Consider the following 26,603-nt stretch of genomic DNA (forward strand, 5'->3'; position numbering starts at 1 on the left):
GGCCAGATCCACAAAGACAAGATGCCCAGAGTTGCAGTTTAATGTTTAATGCCCAATTATCTCAATACAAGGAGGCTTACATGGTGCTCATCAAGACAGGACCAGCGAAACCAGGCCGCAGGAACTGACCCGCATGAGTCCCAGCACGGGGACCATGTTCTCTCGGGTCCAGCTCACCCTCGAAAAGTGTCACAGGCAAGGTTCTTCAGCTCACCCAGGAGCCAGCAGGCTGGCCAGGCTTATGGCCATCATGGTCACTGAGGGTCCTCGTGGGAGAGTAGGGTTCTGGGACCTCAGGATACAATGACAAGAACCAGAAAGCTGCTTCCAAACAACCCCAAAAGGTTTTCACTTCACGTGCGCTAAGCCACACAACACCTGGATGCTGGGGCACCCAAACCCTTTCCCTAAAACTCTAAACACTGCAGAATGGAGGCTGAGAACACTAGGGGAGGGAGAACAAAGTCAGAACCATCCTAAAGCCAGTTTTTCAAGCCTGACCACCTCCCTCTTCCTCCCTGCAGGCACACCAGCCGATCCCATTACTGTGGAAAAGGAACACCCTCTGGTCTAACACCTTTAATGGGAAGGGAGTTAGGAGCATGTTCTCGTCTTCAAGAAATCTCTGAATCTCCAACTCTACTGGATGATTTCCTGGAGCCCCGAGCTTCAGACATCTCTGAGGACATGGGTGATTTTGCGGGGGCTGCTGATAGGGCTGGGAAGTTTCCTGGCAGAAATTATTTACCTCAGAAAGAAACTGGTTTCTCTCCTACCCTAGTTTTAAAGTCTACCTGGTCCCTAAAGAAAATACCACTCAGGCTGGGCCTGGTGGCTCATGCCTGTCATCCCAACACTTTGGGAGGCCAAGGCGGTGGATCACTTGAGGTTAGGAGTTCAAGACCAGCCTGACTAACATGGCAAAACCCCGTCTCGACCAAAAATACAAAATTAGCCGGGCGTCGTGGCGCATGCCTATAGTCCCAGCTACTTGGGAGGCTGAGGCAGAAGAATCACTTGAACCTGGGAGGCAGAGGTTGCAATGAGCCGAGATCAGGTCACTGCACTCCAGCCCGGGCAACAGAATGAGAGTCCACCTCAAAAAAAAGAAAAAAGAAAATACCACTCAAAATGCGTCCTGAAAGCGCTCTGTGGAAGTCGGGAGGCTTCAAGTGTCACTGGCAGGAAGCGGGCATGAGATTGCGTTCTGCACTGAATCTGAGGCTTAGCCTGGGAGGCCTAGCCCCGTGGCCAGGCAAGGTGTGAAAGGGACAGTACAGAGGGGGACAGAGACAGCTGCTGAGGACACAGGGCACAAGCCTGAGGGCAGCTCCCCTGTCCAGCCATACGGAGAGGTGTTTAGGGCATGAGCTTACATTCCAGACTTCAGTATTAAACTCATTCCCCATGGGTCCTGCAGGCCTCTTCTTCCTTTTCTCTGATGTAATTCTTGGGAAAAGCTCCAGACAGAGCCCAAGGGATGGGAGTCAAACACCTCTGACTCCAGGGATGGCAGATGGCTAAATGGCAGCCCAGTGGAGACCTCAGAAGAGCAGCCCACTCACCCCAAACGAGATCCCACGCAGGGTCCCTGAGCATGCTGGACTTTAAGATGGGCTTCTGATAAGACCCTTGTATTTGGGGAGGGGAGACCAAAAGTATTTCTATAAAGGGTACAAAATTAGCCTTGCTTATAGAGTGGGGGCAGCTGTGACCTGCTGACCACTCCCGGGAGGGGGCTGACTTGGGGGCCCAGGAATTTGAGCAAATGAGGAGGCACAATTGTCCCCAACTGGGCATTAGATCACATTGGGCCCCACCCTGAAATAATCCCCCGTCTCAAACTTCAGACATCAGTCAGTTAGTTCAGGAGCCATCCAACAAAACCAACATCATATTTTAAACCAGCTTAATGCTACAGACTTTTTTAAAAAGTGCTGTCCAGCCAAGCCTCTGAGAAAACCTAGCTCCCTGAGGGGTGGGTGGCAGGCCTCTCAGACCAACCCCTGCGCCTCTCTCCAGAAGGCACGGCCTTGGTTCAGCCCAGAGCACCCACATCCCAGGGTGAGTGGAGGACAAGAGCAGCTGGGCTGCAGGGATAATGTGGGATGATCAAGCCTCTGGGGGGACAGGCTGAAGCCAAAAGACCCCCTTAGGACCCCAGGCCTGAAGAGGTAACATGAGTTCCTCTCCCCATTAGCTGCGAAGGCCTGGTCTGCCATGAAGACCTCTCTCTGTCACCCCCTCAGTATACCTGGGAAAAAAGGGGTGAACAAGTCACCAAGCCCCAGTCACCTCTGTCCTTGGGGGTCTGAGTGAGCTCTGAGGGGTGGAGCGGTCCTTAAGGAACCATCCCCTTCAATAACATGGTGAAAAACTTCCTCCCAGGGAAGCAGAGAATGATGCCAGCGCCACATCGGGGGGCGGAGGGGATGCTTTGGGCAGTTTTTTGTTTTAATCTGACCCTTCTTTTTTTTTTTTTTTTTTTTTTTTTTGAGACGGAGTCTCGCTGTGTGGCCCAGGCTGGAGTGCAGTGGCCCGATCTCGGCTCACTGCAAGCTCCGCCTCCCGGGTTCGCCATTCTCCCGCCTCAGCCTCCGAGTAGCTGGGACTACAGGCGCCCGCCACCACGCCCGGCTAGTTTTTTGTATTTTTTTAGTAGAGACGGGGTTTCACCATGTTAGCCAGGATGGTCTCGATCTCCTGACCTCGTGATCCACCCGCCTCGGCCTCCCAAAGTGCTGGGATTACAGGCTTGAGCCACCGCGCCCGGCCTAATCTGACCCTTCTTTACAGTGGGGCTGCCTCTGCCTACCAAGTCCTTGGTGCAAAATGGCTCCTGGACCACAGCAAGGCAGAAACTCTGAGGAAAGGTGCCCGCCACAGCCATGACAGCTGCCCCCATGTTCCTGTCTGTTTTCCTTGGGAGCTTGTCTCTGCTGGACCATTTTTACATCTCAAAGGGAGGGAGAGGTAAGGACTTCCTCAGGAAAGGGGTCTCCTGAGCAGGTGGCTCCTGTTTCCACAGGAGCCACAGTGCTACCTGCCTTAGGATGGCTCCCTGGAACCATCTCTGGGACAGAGGTGACCAGGAAGCCAAGACTGGCGGCTCAGCTGGAGATGTGAGGCCAAGAACAGGGGGAGAGGCGAAAGGGCCCACAGCTGCCGTTTACTAGAATTGTGAGGCCTAAGTGCAATTAGCGTTCCGGCCGACTGGACAGCCCCTCAGAGACCCAGCCCCACCACTGTGGGGAAACCAGGGACGTGGCCTGGGTCCCTCCCTTGGAAACCCAGACCTGCCCTGGAACATGGACAGCGATGGGCCCTGATGGGCCTGTCTGCGGAGGCCTCACTAAAAACTAGAACAACCTCCCTGCTAAAACTCAGGGAGCACAAACAAACCACTCAACCTGAAATAAATACAAAGGCATTAAGTGCTTCTTGGTACGTCGAGGGTCCTAATTACCCCTCAAAAGGAGGTAGCAGGGCCTTTCCCTGGACTTGGCCACCTCACCTGCAGCCTTCTCGTGAGAGGTCAGAGGTCAGAAGACTGGATGGGCCTCCCCAGGCCCAGCTTCCATTAGGAAGGTGAGGACCCACACCCTTATCCCCTCCTCACCCGTACCATTCACATCTCCCCACACAGCTTCTGCCGGCTGGGGTGGGAAAGGCGAGGAGACCCCATTCCCTGAGGGCAGCACCTAGTGTCCAATGTCCCTGTGCAGGCAGAGGGCCTGTCAGCCTGTTTGTGAGGAGGTAGAGTCGGGGGCAGGCTGCTGGGGGCAGGCGGGGCCACTCAATTAATCAACAGGTCCCCGAGGTCGTAGGAGTCGAAGAGGTCGCTGATGCCCTCACCCGCCTCCAAGCCCCACAGGTAGTCGTCCTGGTCCAAGGACGGGGAGAAGCTGATCAGAGGGGAGCTGCACGCCAGGGTCGGGGACAGGAACTGGTCCTCAGTCTGCTGCAGGAGTGGGTGCGGCAGCTCCAGCATGCTGTCAGTAGCCTCCAAGGGGACCAGGGATGGAGGCGGTGGGGCCTGCTGGGGGGTTGGCGCTGGCGCTGGCACTGGAGACAAACAGACAAAGGTTACGCCTGGCCCTGGCATCCAAGCCCTCAGCACACGAGGACAGACTTCCGGTTCTCTGGACGACTGCACCCTTCTCCTCTCTCCTCAGCCTGGGTGCAATGCCCTGCTCTCAAAATCCCCCTTCCAGAGTCTACACCCAACCCTACCCCTTTTCATGTACTTTTTATTTTTCTGAGACCGGGTGTCACTCTATCACCCAGGCTAGAGTGCAGTGTTGTGATCTCGGCTCACTGCAACCTCCACCTCCCAGGTTCAAGCGACTCTCCCACCTCAGCCTCCCGAGTAGCTGGACTATAGGCACCCACCACCACACCCAGCTAATCTGTGTATTTTTAGTAGAGACGGGGTTTCACCATGTTGACCAGGCTGGTCTCAAACTCCTGACCTCAAGTGATCCGGCTCCCTTGGCCTCCCAAAGTGTTGGGATTACAGGCCTGAGCCACCGCGCCCGGCCAAAAAGGAAAGAAATTCTGATATATGCTACAACATAGATGAACCCTGAGGACATTAAGCTACGTGAAATAAGCCAATCACAAAAAAACAAATACTGTGTGATTCCACTTATATGAAATACTTAGTCAAAATCGCAGGGACAGAGAGTAGAAGGGTGGTTGTCAGGGGCTGGGGAGACAGGGGAATGGGGAATAGGTACAGAGTTTAGTTTTACAAGGTGGAAGGAGTTATGGACATGAATGGTGGTGATAGTTACACAACATTATGAATGTATTAATTACCACTGAACTGTACATTTAAAAATAGTTACGATGGTAAATTTTTGTTATGTTGACTCTACTCCCCACGACACACAACTATACCTTACCTCGTCACCCTCTCCAATTACTGGCCCATTTTTCTGCTCCTTTGCGCAGTAAACTTTCTCCAGAGTAGCCTGAGCTTGTCTCTACTTCCTTATTACTATTCTCTCTTCAACTCACTCCAGTCTGGGGTCTCTCCCCACCATGTCCCTGAACCAATGACCTCCATGCTGCTAAATTCAATGGTCATTTATCTGGCCTCATCTTATTTGACCTTTCAGTAGCCATTCTCCAGCACTCTAAGCTCATTTCTTTCTCTTCTTTTTTTTTTTTTTTTTTTTTTTTGTTTTTTTGGAAACAGGGTCTTGCCCAGGCTAGAGTGCAGAGTGCAGTAGGGTGAACACGGCTCACTGCAGCCTCAACCTCCTGGGCTTGAGCAATCCTCCCGCTTCAGTCTCCTGAGTAGCTGGGACCACTGGTGCATGCCACCATGCCCATCTAATTTTTAAACTTTTTTGTAGAGATGGGGTCTCACTCTGTTGCCCAGGCTGGTCTCGAACTTCTGGGCTCAAGCAATCCTCCTGCCTCAGCCTCCCAAAGTGCTGGGATTACAGGCATGAGCCACCACACCCAGCCTGCTCATTTCCACTAAGAGGTAAGATGGTGATTTCCCATACAGGGACATGCAATGAGGCACTGGAAATTGCCTGCCACATACATCCTGATGCTCAGAACTCCCCCCATTGGAGTCATTCCTTAAGGCCCAGCCAAGTATTATTTTGAAGATACAACTGCGCTGGGATGCTAGGCTGCCTGTTGAAACTGGAGTTGCACCCGTAGACATGTGATTTCACTTATTTATTTATTTATTTATTTATTTATTTAGAGATGGAGTCTTGCTCTGGGCTTCACGTTTTAGGGCATCCACTTCCTCCCCTCTGCAAGGGGCACGGTAGCTCTACCTACCTCAAAGGGTTGCTCAGAGGACTGCATGGTAAGTGCATATGAAGCACTGGTTTGGCCTGGCGCAGTGGCTCATGCCTATACCAGCACTTTGAGAGGCTGAGGTGGGCAGATCACCTGAGGTCAGGAGTTCGAGATCAGCCTGGCCAACATGGTGAAACCCCATCTCTACTAAAACTACAAAAATTTGCCAGATGTGTTGGCGGGCACCTGTAGTCCCAGCTACTCAGGAGGGACTAAGGCAGGAGAATGGCGTGAACCCAAGAGGCGGAGCTTGCAGTGAGCCTAGATCAAGCCACTGCACTCCAGCCTGGGAGGCAGAGCAAGACTCAGCCTCAAAAAAAAAAAAAAAAAAAATGCTCCCATTTACCAAGACTAATGGGGGAGGTGGTGACACTGCCCTTGAGGCGAGGCGTGGTTTAGCCTCCTTGGACACTCAAACGGCCCTGAGGGAGTCCATGCTGTTACCCCTATTTACAGATGAGAAAACTAGGGCCCAAATAAGTCAATTAAATGTATTTGAATTTAAAAAAAAAAAATCTAAAGTTTGTTTGGCACGCTGCTGATGTTACAGTCAGAGGCCTGGCTTGGGAGCGGGGAGCATGTGGGCTCAGACTCTGGCGCCTCCTCTCACCAGCCATGGAACCCCAGAACTGTTTCCTCATGTGGAAAAACAGGGATGAGTATTAGAAGCAGTAACTGATAAGACACATGTGAAAATGTCTATTATAGATCAGACCTTACTGTCTCCTGCTGTTGATCACGTCCAGAAATAGAATCGCCTTTTGTAATATGTGTCTCTCCACCACCCTCTGAATGGCTCTTTCTGTCTCTAAAACAGCACTAGGCCCAGCTAGTAGATGCTCTTCACATAAGCCTTTTTTTTTTTTTTTTGAGACAGAGTCTCACTCTGTCGGCCAGGCTAGAGTGCAATGATGTAATCTCAGCTCACTGCAACCTCTGCTTCCCTGGTTCAAGTGATTCTTGTGCCTCAGCCTCTTGAGTACCTGGGATTACAGGCATGCACCACCACCTCCGGCTAATTTTTGTATTTGTAGTAGAGATGGGGTTTCATCGTGTTGGCCAGGTTGGTCTGGAACTTCTGGCCTCAAATGATCCACCTCCCTCAGCCTCTCCAAGTGCTGGATTACAGGCGCGCACCACCGCGGCTGGCCACATAAGCTTTTTTTTTTTTTAAAAAAAGCACATTTATGCCATATCATCTCCTATAACCCACTCAGTATTCGTGAGGAAATTTCAAGTGTCCCCATTTGAGAGATATGGGAACTGAGGCTTCGAGGAGTTAAAGTGATTCACTGACAGTCACCAAGTCACTAAGAGGTGAGATACAGGTTTGAACCCAGGTCTCCCAATTTCAAATCCTGTGCCATCAGCTACATTTAGGTTTATTTCAGAATGTCAGAGCCTGGAGAAATGTCAGAGACGATGTTGTTCAAACCCCTTCTATTACAAATGAGGGAAACTGAGGCTGAAGAGAACACTTCCCCTGGTAATGCATAACCAGGGCCAGGACCCAGGTCCCAAGACTGTAGCAGCTTCCTCTCTTACATGGCCTCTGGCACTCAGACCTCAAAACAACACTACTTCAGAACACAGCACAGAACACGCGTGTGGGGGCGTGTGTGTGTGTCTGTGCAGGAGAATCGCTTGAACCTGGGAGGCGGAGGTTGCAGTGAGCCGAGACCAGGAAAACTTCCTCTTCCTCCCTTCAGCAGGGTAACACTGAGGCCATGCGACAAGGGTCGGGGGGACAGCTATGACATGAGAGCTGGCCCCACCACTGATTGTTCTGTAAGCCTCTACTCCTCTCTAGGCCTCAGGATCTTGATTTGTAAACCTCAGGTAAAAACTTCCCATCCGGCCAGGCTGGGTGACTCACGCCTATAATCCCAGCACTTTGGGAGGCTGAGGTAGGTGGATCATCTGAGGTCAGGAGTTTGAGACCAGCCTGGCCAACATGGTGAAACCCTGTCTCTACTAAAAATACAAAAATTAGCCAGGCGTGGTGGCACGTGCCTGTACTCCTAGCTACTCACAAGGCTGAGGCAGGAGAATCGCTTGAACCTGGGAAGCAGAAGTTGCAGTGAGCCGAGATCGTGCCACTGCACTCCAGCCTGGGTGATAGAGTGAGACTCTGTCTCAAAAAAAAAAAACAACTTCACACCCTTGTTTATGCTTTGGGATCTGCCCCCTCCACCCAACGTCTCAGAGGACAACTGAAGCGAAGGTGATTCCAGCTTTGGAGGGCTATGCGCATGCTAACACTTGAGTGAGGAGGCACAGCAGGAGGAGGATGGACCAGAGGGTGGGGCACAGGTCTGGGATGGGAGATAGGCACTGGGGAGGTGCCCCGAGGGACAGATGGCTGGCACAGGGAGAAGCTCTGGTCCCTGATGAGGCCTGAGAGACACACGAGAGATCATTAGAGAAGAGTTGGGAGGCTGGGCTCTGGTCCCAGCTCTGCCATCAACTTGCTGTGTGACCTTAGGGAAGCCACTTGCCCTCTCTGGGCCTCTGTTCACTCATGTGTAAAAAGAAGGGTTGAGTTAGATGGGGACAGCAAACTTCTATAAAGAGCTGGAGCCTGTAATCCCAGCACTTTGGGAGGCTGAGGCAGGTGGATCATCTGAGGTCAAGTGTTCAAGACCAGGCTGGCCAACATGGGGAAACCCTGTCTCTACTAAAAATACATACACACACAGAAAAATTAGCTGGGCGTGCAGGCACCTGTATTCCCAGCTACCTGGGAGGCCGAGGCAGGAGAATTGACTGAACCCGGCAGGCACAGGTTGCAGTGAGCCGAGATCGCACCATTGCACTGCAGCCTGGGTGACGGAGCGAGACTGTCTCAAAAAAAAAAAAAAGGCCGGGCGCGGTGGCTCAAGCCTGTAATCCTAGCACTTTGGGAGGCCGAGACGGGCGGATCACGAGGTCAGGAGATCGAGACCATCCTGGCTAACACGGTGAAACCCCATCTCTACTAAAAATACAAGAAAATTAGCCGGGCGAGGTGGCAGGCGCCTGTAGTCCCAGCTACTCGGGAGGCTGAGGCAGGAGAATGGCGTGAACCCGGGGGGCGGAGCTTGCAGTGAGCCGAGATTGCGCCACTGCACTCCAGCCTGGGGCACAGAGCAAGACTCCGTCTCAAAAAAAAAAAAAAAAGGCCGGGCGCGGTGGCTCAAGCCTGTAATCCCAGCACTTTGGGAGGCCGAGACGGGCGGATCACGAGGTCAGGAGATCGAGACCATCCTGGCTAACATGGTGAAACCCCGTCTCTACTAAAAAATACAAAAAACTAGCCGGGCGAGGTGGCGGGCGCCTGTAGTCCCAGCTACTGGGGAGGCTGAGGCAGGAGAATGGCGTGAACCCGGGAGGCGGAGCTTGCAGTGAGCTGAGATCCGGCCACTGCACTCCAGCCTGGGCGGCAGAGCGAGACTCCGTCTCCAAAAAAAAAAAAAAGGCTTGAGAGTATTTTAGGTTTTGTGGGACACTTGTGGTCTCTGTCACACAGTTGCCTTCTTTTTCTTTCTCCCACAACTCCTTTTTTTTTTTTTTTTTTTTTTTTTTGAGACAGAGTCTTGCTCTGTCGCCCAGGCTGGAGTGCAGTGGCCGGATCGCAGCTCACTGCAAGCTCCGCCGCCCGGGTTCACACCATTCTCCTGCCTCAGCCTCCCGAGTAGCTGGGACTACAGGCGCCCGCCACCTCGCCCGGCTAGTTTTTTGAATTTTTTTAGTAGAGACGGGGTTTCACCGTGTTAACCAGGATGGTCTCGATCTCCTGACCTCGTGATCCACCCATCTCGGCCTCCCAAAGTGCTGGGATTACAGGCTTGAGCCACCGCGCCCGGCCTCTCCCACAACTCTTTAAAAATGTTAACCCATTCTCAGCTCATGGGTCATTAAAAGCAGGTCAGATTTGACCTGCAGGCAATAGTTTATTAACCTCTGAGTTAGAGAAATGGACACAACCAGGGTACTGCAGAACCCTTCCAGCAAGCCTATTCCATCAGCCCAGCTCTAGCCCTACCTTTGTCTAAACACTACGGTTCTACTTAAGAGAATGCTGCTGCTAAATAAGAAGACAAAAAGTGGAACACTGGCCTACACAGCCTTGAAGAATCCTGCCGGTCTAACCGGATGTGTGATCCCAGGAAAAGGCAAAAACTGTTCTGGAGAGGGGCCTTTACAGGCTTCCATTTGTACTCCTTCTGGACTCCCACCCTCTTTGGGAAGCTCTCAGGAACTCTGCTCCCTGGGAACTTCCCTGTACTACCTTCCACCAGGGATAGCCAGCTCTTAACCATACTGTCCACCTCCCAGCCAGAAGCCCCTTCTTTGATTTGTTCTATGCCTTGTGGAGAGAGCACTGGGCTGGGAGTGCATAGACCAAGGTTCAAGACACAGCTCTGTTGCCTCCCAGCTGGGAGACCTTGGGTAAGACACATCACCTCTATGCCTTAATTTTTTTTAATGGGCAAATTTTATTATTTTATTTTATTTTTATTAGAGATGGAGTTTCATTATGTTGCCCAGGCTGGTCTTGAACTCCTGGGCTCAAGTGATCCTCCCACCTCACCTTCCCAGAGTGCTGGGATTATAGGTGGGAACCACAGCATCTGGCCTATTCTTTTTAAATTTTATTCTTATTTTTATTTTTGAGACAGGGTCTCCCTCTGTTGCCCACGCTGGAGTGTGGTAGCATGATCATAGCTCACTGCAGCCTCAACCTCCATGGCTAAAGTGATCCTCCCACCTCAGCCCCCCGAGTAGCTGGGACTACAGGCGTGTGCCACCACACCCGTCTAATTTTTAAATTTTTTTGTAGAAACAGGGTATCCTGTTGCCTGGGCTGCTCTTGAACTCTTGGTCTCAAATGATTCTCCTGCCTCGGCCTCCCAAAGTGCTGGGATTATAGGCATGAGCTATAATCTCACAACAACCTATGAGTTAGACAGTATTAATTACTGTGCCCAACTCACAGATGAGAAAAATTGAGGCCAAGAGAGGTGAAGTAACTTGTCCAAGGTCACAAAGCTGGTAAGTGGTTGGGCTGGGATTCGGATCCAGGCCTTCCTCTGCCCTGGAGCAGCACCAGCCTTCCTAGCGGGGCTTTATAAAGCATGAAGTACAATGCACATGTGTGGGGTAGGATGACTGCATCTCCAGCTGCTGGATAAAACAGGAGATTTTCAACAAACATTGATGTAGAAGAGAAAACTAAGGCCGGTTGCTCCCCCAACCTCCTGTCCCTCTGGACAAGGGCCCTACCTGAGGATGCTGTGGGCTCCATGATGCTAGGGTCGGTGCTGCTGCTGGGCTGGGCAGAGTCAGGGCTGGGGCAGAGGGTGGAGGTAGAGGGGAGGGGCTCCTCGGAAGGACTGTCCGGCTCCTGCACCTCCTCTGGGCACAGGTAGACTTCGATGGGCCCTTGGGTGCTCTTGAGATATATCTGCAGGTTGTCCTGAAGGAGGAAGAGAAGCCAGGTCATTGCTCTGGGCAGCTGGACACTTACACTCAGTGTGTATGGACAGACGCACATGGCTGCTGCCATCCCTGGGTGCAAGCTCAACCCCTGGGCTGGCACTGAGACCAACTCCATCTGGCCTAAGGTGGACTTCCGCTGTTTCTGCTGTCTGGCCCCGAAACCCACTTCTTTTAGGGGGAACACCTTGATTTTCCTGTGGGAAATCACTCTTCCCTCCACTCTCAGGTCATGTAGTTTTGGGGCAGGGGGGCAGAACCCTTCCCCAATGCCAGTGGGTGAGCTTGTGACGCAGCCAGGAAAGTTAGTGTGAGGTGATTGGTTGGGGTGGCAAATGGCTCAGGTGGATCCAACCAGCACTAGGCCCACGACTTTTGCTGGACTTGTGGGAAATGGGAGCCCCCTTCCCACTGGGGTTGCTGAGCTGGTATCGTAAAAGCTGTCTCTGCCACCACAAGGAGAGAGCCCACCTGGGAATAGAGTCAGCACAGAGAAAAGCAGAGAGATGAAAAGCGTGAGACAGACCTGAAGTCATAGTTTGGGCATCTACATCCAGCCTTGCCCGCAATCTCTGAATCTCCCCCAGGACTTGTCACTTGGTTCCCGCCACCCCTACGCATACCTCCGGCTGAAGCCAGCTGGACTTGGCTTTCTGTTACTTGTAACCAAGAGTCCTAATATTTGGCCTTCCCACTCTGCCTCTTCCCTACCACATAACTACAACTTAAGCCACAACTGATGACATGCCTGCCATCCCGGCACATGTCCAGGTCTCCATGCCTGTGTTCCCACAGGACTACACCTAGCAAAAACCCTATTCGTTCTTTAAGACCTAGTTTAAGGCCGGGCGTGGTGGCTCAAGCCTGTAATCCCAGCACTTTGGGAGGCCGAGACGGGCGGATCACGAGGTCGGGAGATCGAGACCATCCTGGTTAACACGGTGAAACCCCGTCTCTACTAAAAAATACAAAAAACTAGCCGGGCAAGGTGGCGGGCGCCTGTAGTCCCAGCTACTCGGGAGGCTGAGGCAGGAGAATGGCGTGAACCCGGGAGGTGGAGCTTGCAGTGAGCTGAGATCCGGCCACTGCACTCCAGCCTGGGTGACAGAGCGAGACTCCGTCTCAAAAAAAAAAAAAAAAAAAAAGACCTAGTTTAACTGTTCCTATCTGGGATACCTCCTCTAACTACCCTTTCTCTATGCTCTCAAATCACATCTTCTGTCTATAAATGACAGCGGTTTTTTTCCCACTAAGTCCTGAACTCCTCCAGGGGAGGGGCGGGATGTTAATCGTCTCTGCAGCCCCCGTTCTTCCTGGGGCTGGCTCTGGGCAAGGGATATAAGGTGAGCAGAACATTCTCTCGTGAAGCTTATACTCTAATAGATGAAGCAGAATGCAATTGTGTAATCATGCCAAATATACCTCAGCAAATGGAGATTAAAGGCAGTGGAAAAGCACAGGTGTTTACGAAGTCTGGAGGTAATCAGAGAAGGCTTCCTTGAGGAAGTGACATTTGAGTTGAGACCTGTAGGATGAATAGCAGTAAACTAGGCAGAGAGGGAAGAGCATTTCAGCTGAGGGGAAGAGCATGTATGAAGGTCTTGCACAGCTAGGTGCGGTGGTTCACCCCTGTAATCCCAGCACTTTGGGAAGGCAAGGTGGGCAAATCACTTCTACGCTGGAGTTCGAGACCAACCTGGACAACATGGCAAAACCTCGTCTCTACAAAAAGTACAAAAAATTTGCTAGCCATGGTGGCGTGCACCTGTGGTCCCAGCTACTGAGGAGGGTGAGGTGGGAGGATGGCTTGAGCCCGGGAGGCAGCGGTTGCAGTGGGCTGAGATCATGCCACTGCACTCCAGCCTGGGTGACAAAGCAAAACCCTGTCTTTAAAAAAAAATCAAATAGGTCGAGCTCAGTGGCTCATGCCTGTAATCCCAGCACTTTGGGAGGCCGAGGCGGGTGGATCACGAGGTCAGGAGTTCAAGACCAGCCTGACCAACATGGTGAAACCCCATCTCTACTAAAAAAAGTACAAAACTTAGCCGGGCATAGTGGCAGGCGCCTGTAATCCCAGCTACTTGGGAGGCTGAGGCAGGAGAATCGCTTGAACCTGGAAAGCGGAGGTTGCGGTGAGCCGAGATCACGCCATTGCACTCCAGCCTGGGTGACAGAATGAGACTCCGTCTCAAAAATAAATAAGTAAATAAATAAATAATTAAAATAAAATAAAATAAAACAGAAGATCTCATACTAGGAATGAACTTAGTGCAATGGGGTAACTGCAGACAGGTCAGTGTGGCCAAAACAAAGACAGATGGGGCAGCAGGGAAAAGGACGAGGCCAGCTGGGGTCAGAGCACCAAAGCCTCATAGGGAGCGTCAGGAATTTTGGTCTTTAACTTGGGAAAGCACAGTCAGCATGAAGGGATTTTCATGAGTACTGACACCGTCATATGTGGGCACGAGTGTGCATGTGTGCAGGAACCCAGGGCCGGTGAGATGCAGAAGAAACTAGGAACAGAGATTTTCTCAGGCCACTGCTCAGTCTCGGTTGCCCTTTCCAGCCTCTGCCATTTCTGCTCAAGCTTGAAGGCCACCAATATTGCCATGGACACCAGAATGGGCCTGGGAAGCATGGGGCTAGGCAGTGCCCAGGACAGAGTCTGCAGAGCTGCCTGGAACCCTCCCTAGCAGGGTCTCAACCCTGCTCTCCACCAAATATTTCGCCTCTCACCTCAGTCCTGTCGGGCACTTCCAGTCTCGTCTGCGGAGGGGCCTTGACGGCAATCACTGTCTGCTCCTTAAAGTTGCCGACAGCACGGATATCCTGGTAAGTCACATAGGCCAGCGTAGGGCAGGAGAGTCAAGAAAAGTGACTGTCTGGTCAAAATTCAAACCCCAAGCCTGCCAGGAAGCACCTTCACCTCCTAAGCCTCTGAACATTACTTTCTCACTCCTTGTGCAGCTTAGAAATAACTACAATCTGTAACCTGTTAATATCATAAGCTACCTTGGATCCCTTTGGAAAGCAAATGGGGATATAAATCATAAAAATTGTTGCCTTATATCAGTTTTTTATATAAAGGCTTCATCTCTCAAACTAGATCATTAGTTCTGAGAAGGCAGGAAGATGTGTTTTATTTCTTTATATTTCTCACAATGCCTCACATCCTTCCGAAAATACAAGATCATATCCAAAACCAATTTGATATGAAACAATTTTGGAAAATGTATGAAAGAGCCTTAGCAAAGTCCATGCTCTTTGACCTCTTCATTTTAATCCTAGGAATCTGACCTAGGAAAACAAGTAAAAATATGGGAAAGCGTTCTATGTATAAAGATACTCGGCCGAGAGTGGTGGCTCATGCCTATAATCCCAGCACTTTGGGAGGCCAAGGCGGGTGGATAACTTGAGGTCAGGAGTTCAAGACCAAACTGGCGAATGTGGTGAAACCCCATCTCCACTAAAAATACAAAAATTAGCTGGGCATGAAGTCCGGGTGTGGTGGCTCACTCCGGTAATCCCAGCACTTTGGAAGGTCGAGGCGGGTGGATCACCTGAGGTCAGGAGTTTGAGACCAGCATGACCAATATGGTGAAACCGCATCTCTACTTAAAATACAAAAATTAGCTGGGTGTGGTGGCAGGCACCTGAAATTTCAGCTACTTGGGAGGCTGAGGCAGAAGAATCTCTTGAACCCAGGAGGAAGAGGTTGCAGTGAGCCGAGATCGCACCACTGCACTCCAGCCTGGGCAACAAGAGCGAGACTCCATCTCAAAAAACAAATAAATAAATAAATTAGCCAGGCGTGGTGGCGGGCACCTGTAATCCCAGCTACTTAGGAGGCTGAAGTAGGAGAATCGCTTGAACTCAGGAGGTGGAGGTTGCAGTGAGCCAAGATTGTGCCACTGCACTCTATCCTGGGCGACAGAGTAAGACTCTGTCTTTAAAAAAAAAAAAAGAAAGAAAGAAAGAAAAGCTATGTGCAGCAGGCACACAACTATATTACAACTATATTTAAATAACACACATTCTGTGTGCAATTCTGGAACAATGGCTATGTTAAGGTGGCAGTTTGTCATTCTTTTTCTCCATTTTCCAGATTTAAAGGCAAATGTACTTGGCTTATTTTCAATAATGAAAAAATACCTTTAATAAACTTGAGACCAGGCACAGTGACTCATGCCTGTAATCTCAGCACTTTGGGAGACGGCAGACTGAAGTGGGAGGATCGATTGAAACCAAGAGTTAGAGACCAGCCTGGGCAACAAAGTGAGACCCTGTCTATACAAAAAATAAAAAATTAGCCAGGCATGCTGGCACACGCCAGTAGTTCCAGCTATTCGGGAGGCTGCGGTGGGAGGATCACTTGAACCCAGGAGTGTGAGGCTGTAGTGAGCTATGATCATGCCATTGTACTACAGCCTGGATGACAGAATGAGCCCTTGTCTCTAAAAAAAAAAAAATAATTCAAAAAATAGACTTGAGAAGGCCACCCAGGAAGGAAGAAACAGATGCCAGACCCTTAGGGTAAGTTACTGAATCAACTCAGGATAGATATAAACATGCAACAGGTTCCTGCTCCCTGACACCTTCCCCCAACGAAGGAGGATATCTCTTGTTGGCCTTGTCCTCAGTCAGGTGCTTGAAGCTCAGAGAGCAGCTCTGGATGAGCTGGTCCAAGGCCTCCTCGATGTTCATCAGCTCCTTCAGCTCCTGCCCCAGCTGTTGCTGCTTCCCAGGCCGGGTGGGGTCTTCAAACATTCCCCTGCCTCTGGGAACAGAGCAGCCCCCCAGTGTCAGTCTGTGGGTGAAACTCCAGAACAAGGCCATTCAAAAAATAGTCTATGAGGGTGCTCCCCTGGGTTGTGTAAATCAGTGGTCATGCCTGGCTCTCAGGGAGCTACCAGGGATTGGAACGAGAGGTTTGGGGGTTGGGCTTGGGAGAAGAAACAAGTCAAGGCCTGAACCCCACTTCTGGGGGGCTCTCGATTCTGTTCATCCCTATCCCCCAGCCTCCTCCAACTGGAGTAGCCTCAGTCCTGACTCCCCACTCTGGCTTCTCTTAGGCCAGGACTGTAGGCCACCTCTTAGGTTGAACTCTTAGGTTCTCTTAGGCCACCTATGCCAAGGGCCCTAGGTCAGTTCTTTAAATCCTGTAGAAATGGAGAGAGGAGGCTGGAGTACTCCTATCTCAGATCTGGAAGAAGTCCGGGATCCCCCTACTTAGCTCCCAGGGGACTGCCCTAAGCTAGAAGGAGTGGATATTAGGATCTCTGACTCGAGAGGAAGAATCTGGGGTCCCCTTTGGCCTTTACACCTCCCAGATGTCATTCGTCACTCTGCCCCGCATCACGTTCTCCTATTACTTCAGCAGGTACACGGCGCTCTTCCTCACCATACATTGGCTCTACCCCCAGCAATAAGCCTATTGGATGTTGCTCTTGGTCCGCCTCAGCCCTTGTGCCCATTGGATGTTGCTCTCAGCCCTGCCCCTGCCACTCACAGCCACTGGCTATTGCCTCTGGCTCCGCCCACAGCGCAAGTACCCATTGGAGGGTACCACTGGCCGCCCAGGCACTCACACCCACTGGATGTTGTTCTTGGCCTTCTTGCGGATGAGCTGGATGCCCTCCAGCACGTTGGTGATGTCATAGATGCGCCGCTTCTGCACGTCCAGCACCTCAGCGGCCCAGTTCAGGTCCAGGACCCCATCCTCTGACTCGCTCAGGAGGTAAATGAACTTCTTGGTGAGCAGCCCCAGCGAGGTGTCATACCGAGTCTTCTCCCCGGGGGATTTGGGGGCTGAGGAAGAAGGGGACCCAGTCACAGCTCAGGGAGGGCCCACGCAGGACCCTCATCCATTGACCTAGGCTCATTAAGTACCAACTTTTCACCACTTTCCAGTCTACAAAGCACTGTGAGCAAGGGCATCCATCACCACCACTGTCCAGACAGGAAACCTGATACCTGAGAGGGAAGGTGACTTGCTTAAGGTCTCACAGCCAGTGGGCAGTATTGGAAGCCAAGTGTCCTGACTCCTGGTTTAAATGCACATTTCCACCACAGCTTAGGGCTGCCATACCACCATCCACAACTACTGTCACTGTTCTAAGTGCTTTCCATATACGAACACATTTAAGTCCTACAACACCCTATAAGGTTGCTGTACAGTCATCCCCATTTTATAGATGAGAATACTGAGGCACAGTTTAAGTAATTTGCTTAGCTCACTCAGCTAGAAAGTGGCAAAGCTGGAATTCAAATCCAGGCAGTCTGGCTCCAGAGTTTTCCTTCCTTTTTTTTTTGAGACGGAGTCTCGCTCTGTTCCCCAGGCTGGAGTGCAGTGATGCAATCTCGGCTCACTGCAAGCTCCGCCTCCCGGGTTCACGCCATTCTCCTGCCTCAGCCTCCCGAGTAGTTGGGACTACAGGTGCCCATCATCGTGCCCGGCTCGGCCTCACAAAGTGCTGGGATTACAGGCCTGAGCCACTGCACCCGGCCCGGAGTTTTCCTTCTTAAGCATCACCCTATCCTGCCACCTAAATGTCCGGAGTTTGGAATTAGAATAGGGTAGAAATGATAAGCCTGGATTTAAGAGCATTTTTATAGATACGCACTTGCTTTTTCTTCCCATGTGAATCACAGTGATCTGAAAAAAATCGGTCCTGTAACATAAAGTGGGGGAGGTTCATGAAAAAGGTCCCTTTCTCAAATGAGGTTGATGTTGCAAGACCACATCTCAGCTGCAGCATCTTAAACCACAAGGGGACTTTTGTAATCGAGTGACTTCCAAGTCATATGGCAAGTTAGTGGCCAATCTAATAATTCTGGAGCCTGAGTTTTAGAGTCTTAGGTTCCTCTGGAAGAGGACCAGTTATCATGAGCCTTAGGATCCTTTAAGACAGTGCTTTGGGCAGCTTTGACCAATCAAATGTAGAGGAAACTTTCTTGCCATTCCTGATCTAGCTGTGCCTCCTTTCACAAGAGACAACTAAGGTTCACAGGAGTGAACTGTCAGGTCGGGGCATAGGCCTTCCTGGACCCCCAAAACTAGTGTTCCTTCCAAACACAGTTGCTTAAACTCCTGCTCTAACCCAGAATTTTTTTTTTTTTTGAGATGGAGTCTCACTCTGTCTCCCAGGCTGGAGTGCAGTGGCACCATCTCAGCTCACTGCAACCTGCCTCCCAGGTTCAAGCGATTCTCCTGCCTCGGCCTCCCAAGTAGCTGGGATTATGCACCACCATTATGCACCACCACGCCCAGCTAATGTCTGTATTTTCAGTAGAGATGGGGTTTCACCACGTTGGCCAGGCTGGTCTAGAACTCCTGACCACAGGTGATCTGCCCGCCTTGGCCTCCCAAAGTGCTGGGATTATAGGCGTGAGCCACCGTGCCCGGCCTATCCAGGATATTGACTGAAAATATCAAGAGGCAGCAACCCCCTCCAACTTAGCTTTAGGAAGGCACACCTGGGCAGCCTCTGGATCTTAAAAACCTCTGGGGTGGCAGAGACTGGATTAATCTGTGCTTCCCTTCCCTTTGAATCACTTGTTCAGCTCCTTGTCTGCATGTGGGAGAAAGACCCCGGTTAGCCCCTGCTCCTCTGATTGAGAAAAATTGACATTGACCTAAACATTAAAACTTTTTAAAAATAATAAATTCCCAAGTAAAACACTGGTCACTGCATTTAGATCATGAGAGCAGTACATGGCGTGGTAGAAGTAGTGCGAGACTGGCCGGGTACGGTGGCTCACACCTGTAATCCCAGCACTTTGGGAGGCCGAGGCAGGTGGATCACTTGAGGTCAGGAGTTCGAGACCAGCCTGGCCAATATGGGGAAACTGTGTCTCTATTAAAAATACAAAAATTAGTCAGGGATGATGGCATGCACCTGTAGTTCCAGCTACTTGGGAGGCTGAGGTGAGAGAGTTGCTTGAACCCCAGAGGTGGAGGTTGCAGGGAGCCAAGATGGCACCACTGCAATCCACGCTTGGTGACAGAGCGAGACCTGTCTCAAAACAACAACAAAAAACAAAAACAAAAAGCAAAAAACGTAGAAGTAGTGCAAGACTTACACGTCCAGGCTCTAGTCCTGACTCCACTCTGAGACTATGGGCAAGTCACTCAAGCTCTCAGAGTCTCAAGTTGCCTGATTAGTAAAGAGAGACAAGCCTACCTACCCGTCAGGATCAAGTGATAAAATGCACAGGAAGCTTTTGATAAAATGCACAGGAAGCTTTTGCAAACTGGAAAGTGATCCAAATATGACTCCCAGTGATTGGGCAGGGCACTGCCCTCTGTCCCTGCCCCACCCCACCCCAGAGGCCGCATCAGCACTGCTTACTTTTGGGGCTGGGGAGGCCATCCACTCTGATGCACTTCCCCTTGGGGGTTGGGAACTCAGGGACGGCAGGCCTCCCAATCCCCTCCAGATCCAGCTTCCTTTTGGCCTTGGAGAGAAGGGGAAGAGAGAGGCAGAGTTTGAGAATCATTCCTCCTTTAGCCTTTCCCTGATATGGGGCCAAAGTGATAAGGTCACTTAGCAGCCACCTCTGTGCCTCAGTTTACCGCCAGTCCTGGTGAAGCCCTGCTGTACTTGATAGGAAAATATCAATGACCTGAGGAAGTGAGCTTTCAGGGGAAGTCTTGTTTCCTGAAGAGCAAATAAAATTCCCATCCTCTGAGGCCCAGGCACTTGAGACCCTACCAAAGCCAGTCTGGCCAGGGGCTCAGGGTTCCTTAACCACAGGCCTCAAGCCCGCTCCTACACCCGCTTCTCACCCCACCACACCCAGAGGATGATACCAGGAGGAAGCAGTGGGTAGGGCCTAAACCACATCAGGGTGGGGAAAGGGCCCCCTACAGAAGCAGCTGGCCCAGCCAGACTGAGTGCCCATCACAGTCCCACAGCTGGTCCTTATCAGGGTGGGGCTGGGCATCCGCCCAGACCCAGTGGACTTCCTGGCTCAGTGCCACACCCCAGGGAGGTGCCCACAGTGGAAAGCAGTACAAACATCCCCACCCCCATGTTTGGGCTCCAGCTTGAGGGCCCCAGGGCCTCCTGAATAGACTGCATTTGCCATTCTTTCTTTGCCGAGAGGGGCAGACAATGAATCCTTCCTGCAGACAATGAATCCTTCCCGTGTCTAAGGACAAGCAGCTGAGGCCACCCCCCTCCCGCTCCCCCTCTCTGTTCCCGCCAAGCTTGGGAAACACCTGCCGGGGAAATCAAACCACAGACCCATCTGCTCCTCTCCACCCTGTCGCCACCCGGGCCCCAATTAGGCCCAGAGCTGCACTGGCCCGGAAAGGGCCTCTCTCCTGGTTAGGGCTGGGCAGGGGCAGGGCAGGGGCAGGGCTGGGGCACTGGGACACTGGGACATAGGTCAGAGACCCATGCTTGAACCTCCAGCTCCTTTGCAGGCTCACTGTACGAGCTCCATATCTAGGAGCCTCAGTTTCTTCCTCTGTAAATGGGGTAGAAAATGCCTACCTCAAGGTGCTATTGTAAGGATTCAAGGAAGGCACCACCTGGGCAGCCTCTGGAACAGGCTGAATTAATCCCCGCGTCGCTTCCCTTTGAAGCACTTATTTAGCTCCCTGTCTGCATGCTGGAGAAAGACCCTGGGTAGCTCCTGCTCCTTTAACTTCTGTGAAGTTCTCAGCCTGTGTCTCAGCACACAGTAGGTGTTCAGGAAATGCAGAGTCCCTTCCTTAAAATCTAATCTCGACCTCTTCCTTGATACATCCTTCTGGGGGTCATCAAGCCCATTTCTTTCCTCCTTCCAACTCTGGATCCCCCAGACACCCCTATCCCGGCTTGGACAGAGAAGCCTATTTTAACGTTTGGTGTTGAGGTCATGCTCGGCAGGGCTGAGACTTCTAACTGCTGCTGAGCACAGCTGGGCTGACAGGTGTTGGGGGTGGTGACAGCTCTTCCTGCTGTCAGTTCCCCTGCCCCCACTCCTGCCCCGTCCAGGAAGTCTTCCTGGGCTGATTTGAGGAGGCTGGATATGACACTCCTGCTCTCCACCACTACCCAGACCTGGAAACCATCCAAACACTTTACTGCTCATTCTTGAATGAGTCTCTTGAATATTCCTTTTCTACCTTCCTAACTGGTGAAAACCTATATTCTAGGGATTTAGCCCCACCCTGTCAGTAGAGAAAGGGCCAGGCACTGGCAGAGACCTTCCACATGCCCTGCACCACGCCCCAACATTCATCACTTCCCTGAATCTTCCCACACCACTAATCCCCATTGTACAGCTGAAGTAATTGAGGCTTGGGGAGCTCTGAGTCCTCCATCAATCCTGACCAAGGCTGCGCATCCCAGTATTCTTCATATATCCCCCGGCAGGAGCACCAAGGGCAGGGAGAAGGGACGCTCAGGTGGAGTTCTACTTGATGCAGACGTGGGGCAGCCCAGAGCCTCCCCAGCCACACCTGCCTCCCCGCACAGAACACACCAGGAAGAACCCCGGGAAGACCTTGCACAGAATATCTATGCTGGGCCTATTACATGCTCATAACAGTCCTACCGCATCAGTATTGGCACTGGCTCTCGTAAGACAAGAAATGGAGACTTACAGAGAGTAGGCACATGCCCAAGGTCACACAAAGGCCAGAGCCAGGGTCTGAACCCAGGCCTGACTCCAAAGCCATGTACCAGGTTGCCTCAGCTGCATCCCACACACGCTGCCCCAGGATTTGTTAGAATTTGGGCCAAGGCCTGGGCTATGCCCACCTGTCCCCATCACTGCATGCACATGCACACACACACACACACACACACACACACACACACACACAGCCGTCTCTCTTTTCTCACCCTCCTTTACCCTTAGTCTGCACTCCCAGGGTCCCAGTGCAGCAAAGTGTCCCCCTAAGGATACCTCCCTGACACCTTTGGGCAGTGCCCAGAGTAAAGTCAGCCTATGGCTTGGGCTGAACCTGCAGAACACAGGTAGCAGAGGACAAGCCCAGGAGGATCAGGATCAAGGTGAGGCTGAGCACAGGTCTTGGAGTCAGACCGGCCTGGGTTTGCATCTAGGCCTTCCCCTTCTTAGCTGGGAAATCAGTTGACCTCGAGTCACCTATAAAATGGGCATCATTATCTCCACCTATGCTGAGGATTCAGCGAGATAGTGCAGCAAAGCGCTTTGCCCACAGGGAGTGCTGCCATCGGGGGGCTACTAGCACTGACGTATGGGGAGCACCAGTGGGAAAAGGGGAAAGTTCAAGGGTGAGCTGAAAAGAGACTGCGGTGGGAGGAGGAGAGCAAAGGCTATGGCCACAGCCAGAGACCGGCTTAGCTCTATCCTGGACACTCTTAGGTAGCCCCTTTGGCTGGATCTTCAAGGCCCGGTCAGGACTCAAGCCCACCCTGCCAACCCCTATGGAGAAGAGTACAGCTCCTTACGCAGGCAGCTGCAGAAGTGCAGAGGGTCAGAGATCCCCAGGCACAACCCCCTTACGGGCACCAAGGTGAGGAAACTGGGACTTGGGGAAGAGGAAGTGACTTGCCCAAGGTCACACAGAGTGGAGCCTGGTCTCTCCTAAGCCCTAAGTTAGATGGTGGGGGTAGGAGCAAATGTAAGGGGTCGAATCTTGCTTTCAGATCCCAGCTCTGCCACTTGGTAGCTGGGCAGCCTGGGATTCACTGTCTGCCGCTCTGAGCCTACATCTCCTCACCTGACCGGGCTTGTAGAGTTGTGTGTTAAAATTTTTGTGTTCTTTCTGCCTCACAAGAGGAAATTTGGAAAATGCAGACAAATTTTCTGTTCACGCCTGTAATCCCAGCACTTTGGAAGGCCAAGGCAGGCGGATCACCTGAGGTCAGGAGTTCGAGACTAGTCCGGCCAACATGGTGAAACCCCATCTCTACTAAAAATACAAAAAATAACCCCGCATGGTGGCAGGCGCCCGTAATCCCAACTACTTAGGAGGCTGAGGCAGGAGAATCACTTGAACCTGGGAGGCAGAGTCTGCAGTGAGCCGAGATGATACTACTACACTCCAGCCTGGGCAGAGCTTCCTGCAGGGATGACAGAGAATGATGCCATGCGCCTGACCAGAGGCATACGATAAAGGAGCATTCCCTGAGCTTTCCTCAGAGGACTTGGAAAGAGCTCTGGACAGGGAGCCAGGAGATCTGGGTTCTGGCCTTCATTCTGCCACTGAACTTGGTTGCCATCTTTGGACAGTGCCTGAGGTCGCTTTAAACAGAAGCTCCCCAACAAATCCTGCTCACCTTGCACTTTGCAGCCTGGCCACAAAGCAAGTGGCCACACCCAGGGTTGGGTTTGGAGCTGCTCCAGGTCACACCCTTGTAAAATGAGTAAGCAGAGGGCAGGCCTGCCCACGGGGCTGGGCCCCGGGCATCTGGGGATGACAGGAGTGGGAACTCTGGGCCTGGCAGGCATTTAGGGTGGTCTGCTGCAAGGAGACTCTCCTGCTTCTTTGCTTGTGACCCAGGCAAGTGACTTCCTTTCTTTGCTCAGTTTCCTTATCTGCAAGATGCCTCATTCTGAACATCTTGACCAAGATAATGAACGTGAAGAGTGCCAAGCAGTGTCTGGCACACGAGAGGCACTCAGTAAAAAAGAGACCTTCTTGCTAAGATCACTGAGCCCCTCTGGGAGGGAGGTACAGACAAGATGCACTTGGGCTCCTCTGGGAGGGTTCAAAGCAGTGGAAAACCACAGCTGTTACTGAAAATTCCAGTGTGAAAGCAGCTGGCCAGAGGAGAGTGGGCCTGCTGCAAAGTTCCCTTCCCCGGGGGGTACTCAGCTCCTAAGTCAGGCAGTAATAAAGAAAGCCAAGGCTACATAGAGAAGAGCCTACTGCCTGACCAGGTGCAGTAGCTCATGCCTGTAATCCCAGCACTTTGGGAGGCCGAGGCAAGAGGATCGCTTGAGCCCAAGAGTTTGAGACCAGCCTGGGGAACATAGGGAGACCCCTGTCTCTGCAAAAAATAAAACAGAGAAGAGCCTACTGCCTTGTGAGTCCCATCACTCTATCCCATCCCCATCTCTGACCTTAGGTCACATCCCCTCTCTGAGCCTGTTTTCCCCCTGTAACATGGAGCTACTAATGCCATCTATTTCACAAACTACAAAGATGTTTTGGGCTATAAAACGCTGACCACAAGATCACCAATCCCAGTTATCCTCGGTTGCTTAACCTGTAATATGGGGACAATACCATTCCTGCCCACTGCCCTCCTAGTTAGAAATCATGTGCAGGAAGGGTCTCCGGGAAGATTAACGTTTTGAACATGGGCAAAGCCTGAGTCCACTGGCAGGGAGTAGTGGCTCTGCCTGCATCCAGAGCTGGCTGGGCATCCGTGCCTGCTGACTAGCACAGGTCTGACCAGATGCCTCTGGGGCAGTGGGGGGTGGTCTTATCCCTGTACCTGAACTTATTCACCACACCCACAACTAAGCAAACCTATAACACCCCAATCCTTTCCCTGGAGCCGGCTTCCAAAACCCAGGACCTGGAGTCGAATGTGGCAGAGAAGAGCTAGCCCCACAGCCACCCTGTGCACACACGCATTGTCAAGGAGAGGACACTGAGGCCCAGACTGGGGCCAAGACTTGTCCAAGGACACACAGAGAATTAATGGCAGTCACACCAGAAACCAGGCTCCTCAACCACCACCACCCCCACTTCCCCGGGCTTTTCCCATTCCACCCCCCACCCTAAAGTTGTTTTGATTCACATGGGCTCCAGGAATTCCACTCCCACAAAACACACCCTGAGCCCAGGTCGGCAGGCAGCCTGGTGCCACTACACTTTGGGCCATCTCTGGCAACGAGCCTGGGAGCTTAAGGAGAGAGCAGCCAATCTGAACAGAACCCAGGGGGCTGCCCACATTTCTATCTGCTACAGGCTGCCTGGGAGGGAAGATTGGGCCTTGGGGAGGACCAAGGGCAGATACTTGGGGCTATACCAGGAGTTGGCTGGACAATTTGGAGTCTGTCCATGGCAGATTGAACCTGAGAGACTCACTAGACCTATCCCTCTGTCTTACCAAAGTCCCACAGTGTCCCCAGGCATGCTCTTTGCCTGGACAATAGCAGGCACCCAGTGCTGGTTTCTGGCCAAACAATGAAGTAATGAATGAATGGCGGCAACTTTGGCTGCATGGGCTTCCCCAAGGTCACACAGTGCACTGGGAGTAGTGGGTTGGGTCTCCCTCCAGACTCGCAATCCAGTGCTCATTCCACTCCACTAGAATGGATGAGATTACTTCATCCAAAGTCTGAAAATGAAGGGGTCTTCTACTCAGATATTGGGGGCACTGGGTCCTGGAAACTGAAAGCTCATCTTCCCTCTTCCCAAAACTCTACCTGCTCCACTCAAACTGGATCTCAGGCACCCCTCCCTCCTTTCCCACACCTGGAAAAGCATAGGGGGAAGCGGTGGGGGCCCCAGCATTACCGGCAGCCGGCCTGCCGGCAGGCATCGAACAACTTGGCCCTCGGGTCCGTGGGGAGTGGCATCGAGGCAGGTGCCGGGCGCCACTGCGGGAGGCGCCGTCTGCGGGTACAGCGGCGTGTAGTAGGTGGTAGTAGCTGGGCAGAGCTGGGGGCTGCTGAGGCCGGATGGCCACAGCTCTGTGGGGCTCATCGCGGGCACCACCTTCGGGGGCTGCCCAGCGGCCGAAACCAAGGCCCGGGGCCCTTGCAGCATAGCGAGTAAGGCGCCCCCTACCCAAACGGGCCTGGCGCGCCCGCCGACACCTGCGGGTTCCGGTGCTGCAGCCGCTCACACGGCCCGCGGCATGGCGCGGAGGCCGGGGGAAGCCACCAATGGACGTCTGCGGGGCAAGGCCGGACCCTCCCCTCCTGGCCCGCAGCCGAGCAGAGCAGCGCTTGGAGATCGCCGCTTGGAGATCGACCGGCGGTTGCGGTGGTGGCACTGCCAGGGGCTGTCCCGCCCCGAGGGCACCGCGACCCGGGACGCCCCGCGCCCCCCAAGGCCTCGGCACCTGGGGTCCGGCCGGCTCTGGGGAGGAGTCCCCGGCGTGCCCGCGAGCTCCGTGGAGACGCGATGCGCTGGGACGGGGAAGGGGGTCTCGACTGCACCGACTTCCTTGCGGCCCGCTCTCTAGTCCCTGAGTCTTTCTCTGCCTCTTTTTTTTTCTTTTTTCTTTTTTTTTTTTTTTTTTTTAAGCGCCAAACGGCGTGCCGCGAAATTCGGATCTCCCGCGGAAAATGCCGCGCTCCCGTTGGCTGCTGCAAGAGTACAGGCTCCACCCCCCGGAAAGAACCAGTCCTCG

General features: G+C 52.4%; 3 protein-coding genes across 3 annotated transcripts in view; 2 read left to right on the forward strand and 1 right to left on the reverse strand.

Moving 5' to 3' along the window:
• The window catches only part of RPL11 (ribosomal protein L11), a 197,138-nt gene that overhangs the window by 4 nt on the left and 170,531 nt on the right, over positions 1-26,603 (forward strand). The gene's annotated exons all lie outside the window — the stretch shown is intronic.
• E2F2 (E2F transcription factor 2) lies at positions 25-26,438 on the reverse strand. Its single transcript, XM_050791735.1, has 7 exons — positions 25,763-26,438; positions 19,659-19,764; positions 16,896-17,115; positions 15,926-16,084; positions 14,044-14,158; positions 11,095-11,287; positions 25-4,065 (listed from the first exon to the last, which is right to left on the reverse strand). Exons 1-7 carry the CDS (start codon positions 26,012-26,014, stop codon positions 3,797-3,799), a joined length of 1,314 nt encoding a protein of 437 aa, XP_050647692.1. The 5' UTR covers positions 26,015-26,438; the 3' UTR covers positions 25-3,796.
• LYPLA2 (lysophospholipase 2) overlaps positions 1,748-26,603 on the forward strand; it is a 293,162-nt gene continuing 268,306 nt past the window's right edge. The window contains exon 1 of the mRNA XM_050793007.1: positions 1,748-1,751. The gene's annotated coding sequence lies outside the window, so the exon portion shown is untranslated. The remainder of the gene's footprint in view (positions 1,752-26,603) is intronic.

The sequence above is a fragment of the Macaca thibetana genome, chromosome 1 (assembly GCF_024542745.1).
Source record: "Macaca thibetana thibetana isolate TM-01 chromosome 1, ASM2454274v1, whole genome shotgun sequence".
NCBI lineage: Eukaryota > Metazoa > Chordata > Mammalia > Primates > Cercopithecidae > Macaca > Macaca thibetana.